This window comes from Nymphaea colorata, chromosome 4 (assembly GCF_008831285.2).
Source record: "Nymphaea colorata isolate Beijing-Zhang1983 chromosome 4, ASM883128v2, whole genome shotgun sequence".
NCBI classification, from domain to species: domain Eukaryota; kingdom Viridiplantae; phylum Streptophyta; class Magnoliopsida; order Nymphaeales; family Nymphaeaceae; genus Nymphaea; species Nymphaea colorata.
The window spans coordinates 12,599,134-12,606,954 of NC_045141.1; the positions used below are offsets into that span (position 1 = coordinate 12,599,134).

At 39.1% G+C, this 7,821-nt stretch overlaps 1 protein-coding gene across 1 annotated transcript; it reads right to left on the reverse strand.

Annotated features, from left to right (window-relative positions):
• Positions 1-633: 633 nt before the first annotated feature.
• On the reverse strand, positions 634-3,411 carry LOC116253667 (glutamyl-tRNA reductase 2-like). Its single transcript, XM_031628601.2, has 3 exons — positions 2,995-3,411; positions 2,418-2,659; positions 634-2,221 (listed from the first exon to the last, which is right to left on the reverse strand). Exons 1-3 carry the CDS (start codon positions 3,242-3,244, stop codon positions 1,094-1,096), a joined length of 1,620 nt encoding a protein of 539 aa, XP_031484461.1. The 5' UTR covers positions 3,245-3,411; the 3' UTR covers positions 634-1,093.
• Positions 3,412-7,821: the final 4,410 nt, after the last annotated feature.

Here is a 7,821-nt window from a genome sequence, read left to right on the forward strand (position 1 = left end):
AAAGTCATTCAGTGGAAGCATGGTGGGCCCATAACCCACAGGTCACAGGATCGAAACCTGGCTCTGATACCACTATACTATAACAACTTGATCCACTCCCAGGCTCGAGCCCTTGGTTCGACGGATCCCAACTCACCCTCTATCAGTTTCGGCTCTAGCCCCAAAAAAGTTATGAACCAAGACAATCTTCTCACCTTCCTTTATAAGCCCTTGAAGATCTCTCACAATCTTTGATACATGACTAAACTTTTGGGTGTTACAACCTCAGCTACAATATTTAAAGAATTGAACTGACACTATAAAATTGATGAGGAATGTAGCTACACATATTCAGTCAAACAAGAGAATGCCTAACAAAGCCAAGAGAATGCTACTTGCTTTATTGGTCCGAAAAAAATTGATCAGTACATCGCTAAGGTTCTATCTGGGACATGGTAAATGAAATAAGAGCATATGCATTTGGTGAATCCGTCTGACAGTAGTAGCTGTTTGGGAACTAAGCTTGGAACAGGCCTATAAAGCACATCGGAACGTGAATTAAGCCTTTCCACCTTTGCAGTGGCAGTCGAGTGTGGATTTGATTACTAGCACTTCTTAGGGATGATTGCTGCCAAATTCAGGATTACACCGAAATGCGTAAAACCCACATGGCTACAAAAAGTAAACCATGCCGGTGGATAAACATTGCATTGCACCATTTGAAGCGAATTAGTCAAACAATGGATAATTACACCGAAAAATTTTTAAGGCTTACAAGTAATAGAAAGCTAGAACTCCCTCAGCAGCTCAAAGAGTTCTTCTATCACAGAACTCGACTCCTGTAGTTCTCTTCTGATTCCTGAATGGTGCCCAGAAGAAAGAACAACAACTGGAACATGAAAATTGCTTCTCGTGGTAAGATCGTTGGTAAGTGGCAACAAATTGTCTCAGTCGTATACAAATTTGCAAATGTACATGCTCCCGGTAGTAAGAAAACTGAGGATGGTTTCCTCTTATTTCAATTTTCAACCAAGAAAAATGTGAGACGATAATCTATAAGATGCAGATACCAAAGAGTAGTAGCATCAGAAAATCACAGGTAGCAGACGATATTTCACTTTTCAGACTGCTCAACCTTGGCTTTAATTTTCTGCTCCAATACAGCTGATTCAGTATGAAGATCAAACATGCGTTCAAGTGCATGCATATTCTCAAGGGCCTCACTCAGGGTCGTGCTATCACTGCTATCACATCTCAAGCATTGCATTGGCCCATGGAGAATCTTGTTTACAATACCTCTGCTAAGATCATCGATGGCCTTCCTCTCCTTTTTGGAGAGGTCTTTCATCTTGGACAAGCATTTCTCTAATTCTGCAAGTCGAATTCCTTCAACTTTAGATCTTAGCCTTTTTATGGTGGGTACTGTCTCTAAGGAATCTCTCCATGCCTCAAACTGCTTCATTTCATCCAAAATGATAGCCTGTGCTTCCATGGCTTTCCTATAACGGTCTTCTTTGTTGGCTTCCACTACTTCCTTGAGATCATCTACATTGTAGACTCTAACAGTATCCAGCTCAGACACGCAAGCACCAACATTTCTAGGAACTGATATGTCAATAAACATTCTGACGCCACCCAGTTTTGGATTGACAGGTGGGAGGCCCTCTACATGCTCTCTCAAGAATAATGGTGTCTCTGATGCCGTGCTTGTAAACACCACATCTGCATTAGCAGCACAGGATAACATCTCCTGTAAAGGCTTGTAGATTATCTCAACATCCTTGATCTCCTCGCGTATTTCGGACACCCTTTCCTCCGATCTGTTCACCACAACTATCTTGTTACACCCTTTGGACGCTAGATGTTTGATAACTAGTTTACCCATCTTGCCTGCACCAATAACTAGCATCCTAGCAGATGAAAGCTCGGACTTGGGGAGTTTCATTAGAGCCAATTCAACAGCAGCCGAGCTGACTGAAACTGCTCCAGCTGCAATGTTGGTTTCAGCACGGACCCGCTTCCCAGCTGTGATTGCACTCTTGAATAGTCCACTAACGTTTCTTCCAAATCCCTTAACACCTTCTCCGGACCTGACAACCTGCCTAACCTGGGCAAGAATCTGGCCCTCCCCGAGCACAAGAGAGTCCAGCCCTGCTGCAACCTGGAACAGGTGCTGTGTTGCATCGTTATCGCGAAGCAAAAACAGATGTTGCCCAAGCTCAGAAGTAGGAATTCCACTGGTCTGGAATTGGAAGAAGAACAAAACAAAGTTTAGTGCCCATGTACATCTAAAGACACAGAAACAATGAAACACGGGAGCTAATTTTTATCTGTAAATCAAGCTTCCATACCATTAACAGAAATGTGTTCAACCTAAAAGAGGAATACTGTATTTGCATCTTATATGACAACCAATAAGGCGATCAAGTTCCAATTACCTTCGACATCCATTCCTTGACTTCTCTAATTCCTCTGTGCATAGAGAGGGCAACCACATAAATTTCCATCCGATTGCACGTACTAAGAACGGCAGCTTCTTCTATATGATACAAGTTGCAGAGTTCCTCGATGGCACGAGGCCACTCAGCTTCGGGAATCGCGAGCTTCTCACGCATCTCCACGGGCGCTGTGTGAACGCTGAGCCCTATGACCAATATGCTGCTCCGCTCCTTCAGATAGCCTGAATCACATTACCCAAAACTCTCAAAACCAACATTGACCGTCGCAAGATATTACACAAATATCTCCAAAAAGGAAATACAAGTCAAGAGATCCCCTAAACTTCACATCCAGTCAACTAACAAGGACAGATTATCAAGGACAGCAAGACAAAAGAAAAAATACAATCACGATTCTAAACTCATGTCTCGCCAGAATTATCAATATCAAATAACAATTACAGAAATCCGACGAATGAAGAAACGATTTTTTACAATCAAAAGAAACCCAATGTATCAAAAGAGAAAAACAAGCCAATGGGAGAACAAGAACTATAAAGCAAAGATCAGGACGTACGATCTAGAGCGGAAGTTTTGAGCTGTTCGAGAGCGGAGATGCTCGAAGCTTTGGAGTCGCTAATCCCAATCTCCCTCGCGACCTCACATCTGGGAATGGCAATTGCCACCCTCCCGCTTGATTTTCCGCATCCGAGCTTGCGGTAGGAAGAAGAAGGAACAATTTGCGCCGGTACTCTGGACTTGCAGAGGAAGACGCTCTCGTTGTTCGCTCCCGATATCGCGGGAGCGAAACCGCTAGAAAGTGCCATGAGTAATGGAGAAGCAAAGCTCTTTCCCTCCCACCACAAAGCCTTCCTCTCCCCTCTTCCGGATCTCCTGCAGCCAAGGAGCTCTCTCTCAGGGAGACGAGAGAGAGAGAGAGAGACGACGCCGGGTTGCAGGAAGCAGAGTCTAAAAAAGAAGGGAGAGAGATAGAGCGCGTGGGCTTCCCGGTCAAGAAAAGAGGTTTGGTGGGCGGAGGAGATTGACTGCGTCGAAAATTCAACGCCCTCCAAATGGGGACGCGTTCGACCGAGCACCTTTTTGAGGGCTCGCAACAGAACGTCACACCGACACTTCGTTCCGGCCGAGTCCTCAATCCGACGCGGCGGGACCTACATCTACGAGAAATTACTTTAAATAATAAAAACGTTTTTAACGTTAAAAACTTTCCAATTTTATCATAGTCTCCTTTTTCTTCTGCTATTTTTAGGGTTTAATGTTCTTTTGAGGTCTGAACTTAAGGTTACTCTATTCAATTTAAATGTAACTACGGCCATTGTATGTGATTTAGAGGAATAGTATTGATGAGAATCAAACTAAAAAAGGACTAGTTATGCTACATCCTTCAATGTAAGGTTGGGCGTTGGGCCGGGCCGCCACCGGAGCGACCCAACCCGGCCTAGTATGGGCCGGAAAAATCCCGGCCCGAGCCCGACAGCCAGGCCCGGGTCGGCCCAGCTCGGCCCGTTTAGGTCCGGTAAGTTAAAAATATATATATATATTTTAATTTTTTGTTTTAATAATATTTTTTTATTCTTAATAAATACATTTTATATTAAAAAATATAATTTTATAATTAAAAATATTTTTTTAATTTAAATGAGCTGGGCCGGGCCGGGCCCGGAACGAGACCCGGGCCGGGCCCGGAACGAGACCCGGGCCGGGCCCGGAACGAGACCCGGGCCGGCCCGATACCCACCCTGACTTCAATGTTCTTTTGAGATCTGGTAAGGTTACTCTCTTCAATTTAAGAGTAAATTGTTTGTGATTTAAAGAAATAGTATTCATGACTAACCCACCAAACCAGCTATAATACACCCAAGCACAAGATAGAGCGTTTTTAAACGCAACACGAGATAATTTAGTTAAGATATTGTTCATCCCATTCTTTGTTACTTGCTGTTAGTTCTTATGTCATGGACAGATTGAGAAGAAACGAGTTATTTCCCTCTTTGGTTTTATTGTTGAAAGGAGTAGTAGGTAAGCCGGTGAGGGTCATTCTGTCAGCCATTAATGGACGAGAAGCTGCGATGTCCATTGAAGAACGACGCTTCGTGCCGGCTGTCAGGCCTTCGTCTCCATCAGCCCACATCCGGTGGTGTAGATATTATATCGTTAAAAATACATGTTTTATAAAGTAGTCAAGAAAAATAAACTTGTATAAGGTTTTAGGTGGGGAGTTTTAGGTACAGGAAATCCAAAATTGAATCTTGTTCAGTAAGTGTTTGATGGAGAAAATGATTGAAGAGATGATTATTTCTCCCGTTGGGACGCCTGCATTGGCTCCGCAAGAAATGATCGGTACAGTTATTTACCTGTATTAATTAAGATGCCCAATATTAATGCATGTACATTGTACCGTGGATATGTTGACTTTTTCTTTCAATAATTGTGAACAATCGGCTGCACTGAATTAAATATGGCTAGCTCTTTCATTATCACTTTTAGATGAAAAAATAAAAATTTTGAGACAATAGGTAGACGCTAAAAGTTTGTAAAAGCAATATATATATATATATATATATATATATATATATCACTCAATTGAGAAAGAAGAAATAGAAATTATTAAGTAAATGACAAAAAGTCTTGTGGTAGAAAGAAAGTTAATTTCACAATGGGAACCCAAAAAAAAGGGGAGTGTTGGGTATTTTGGAGATTTTTTAAAAACAAATATTGTTTTTGGACTTTTAACTTTTCCACTACCTTTTTGTTTTTTGGTCCTTATAAGGAGCTCCCATTTTGAAGTAAATGAGCCAAACAAGAACGCCATATGTTTATTCAACTCACTTCCAAAATCCGGATAGGAAGGCTCAAGCTGACAAAGATGGGCAGAGCCTAGTTAGATTTGTCAGCCAACGAAATATCAATATATTCATTTAAAAGCATTGAAGCATCTTTTTAAGAAAGTTTACTTCAACTTTGAAGTTTGATTTAAAGAGCAAGAGCTTTGCAAGTCATACTTAAAACCTTCGAGTTGAAAGAAGGTTAAGAAAAGTGATGTCAACTGATCGGATTCAAATCAAATATACTCTTCTTAACCACATCCAATTTTTCAAATATTCACATATTTGTATTTAAAAACGAACCAATAAAAGTCATATCTAAATTTGAATCCGATTTCACAATCAGAATCCGATATGAATACAACTTTTACATTTATATGTGAATCCGAATCTGAATATTGAACCAAATCTAGCCTATTTTCAAAATGTAAGAGCATTATATATGAATCTGAATCTGAATCCTATATGATATTTATGTATATTATGTATATTTGAATCTGAATCTGATTGAATGTCGTTTCTTAAATTTAAATCTGATCTGTTTTCTTAATTAGATATTAACCTGTTTTTCATATCGGATTTTTTAACAGCTCGGTCAGGTTCAAATTGGATATATTGACATTGGTAGCAAAGGGTGCATCTTGTTTGGCATAATTTGGTAAATATGCGCCTAGTCTCAGCTTGACTATACCCAAAAAGAGAAACAGAAAAAGCTAATATTGTCCATGAGAATTGAGATGGACACCTTCTATCCAGTTTTTTCTAGAGAAATTTTGTTCCTTCCTGAGAGAAGTGGGATACCATATTCCTCCAAGCCGTCACGATGAAACTAAGAGACGGCAAAGGCAGATGATCACCAGAACCATCAACCATGCCTTTTAATCTCCTTTTCCATTGCTTATGTTCCAAGGAGATGACCATTGAAGCTAGCCTTGTATCAACCAGGGGCCAGGGCAAATTATCACCAGATTAAGAAAATATTCAGCAGCAGAATGTGACACATGTAAACAACCAAGATAGGGTTGTTACATATGAAGCCATTACATCTAAGGCTAAGGCTGACTTCTCGTAAAAGTCAAAGGAAATTTCTGTATGAAATAATGTAATAAAAGTTACATGATCAACATGGCAGCAAAGTAAGTCAAAAAAACAAGGTGCAGCTATTCAAATAATTCAGAAATAAATTTTAAAATGAAGCCATCATGTAACTGATCCTTTACTCTTGTTTATCATTGTAATTGAGAAACATATATATATATATATATATATATATATATATATATATATATATATATATATATATATATATATATATATATATATATATATACACACGCTATTGGCGTGCTATTTATCTTTAAGGTCAAATAGATATCTTACAAGGGAAGACCCATGTTAAATCTCTTCTTTTGTTATTATTTATTTTTTTCATTTATATACCAACTGGCTGATAACAAAAGAAAATGTACTTAGCAATAGGACCAAGCTAGCTGCCTATCAAAATTGAGACATCCTTAACCTAAGGATGTCACTATATCTCCGAAACATTCCAAAAAATCAGATATGGAAAAAGATTAATATCTGAATCAAAAAATTAGTTCCAATTCGGATTGAAGAAATGTCATCCAATCACATTCGGATACGGATTCAGGTTAGATTTATTTTTGGACAAATATCATATACCTAATGCTCTTACATTTTCAAAATCAGCCAAATTTGGTTCAAAATTTGGATCGGAAATGAATGCAAAAATCGGATTCAGACTGTGACATCAAATTTTGGGTTCAGATTCAGATATGACTTTTATTTGTCCATATTCAAATCCAAATATGTGAATATCTGAAAAATCGGATTCAGTTAAAGGTATTTCTACTTCGAATCTGATCCGTGACATTCCTACCTTGACTTGATATCATTGTTGTTCCTTTATCTATGTATCAAAATTAGTTCTTCATCTTGATATGAATGTTGCAGTACTTGTGAAGTCTACCCTGCTTCTCAAGCCTTGCCTTCAATCCTAAGTTAAAACTGAGGATGGGTGGCAAAAATAATCAATTCAAATTAGGTCTTCTATATGCTAAATCTCCAAGGACACCTTGTGCACCATGATTGAAATCAAGGTAACAGGAATTTCTAAACAAGGTGATCGCGTTGTTCGTTTTCCTGCTGAGATGCATGGTGAGTTTTGTTCGATGAATCGTAGCTGGGGAGGACCAATTTATTAATCAAAGAATGAAAAGGAAGAACACAATCAAATAGAAAATAATGAACACAACAGCAACACAGAAACAAAAAGATCAATCTACGCCTGCATCAATCACGGCCAAACAAGCACAGAAACTCTCTTTATAGATTGCAGCTACAAAAAATAAACTTTGTCCATATAGCTGTAGACACCCAATATAGGGGGGAGCCAGAAATATTTGGCAAAAGGGCACTCATTCAAAAAAATCTTAGACATGACAAAATGATCAAAGCACACTAGTCAAATAATTTAGGGTGGCTAGGGAGTATATTAATGAAAAAAATTGTTGGGAACCACCAATGTAAAAATAAGC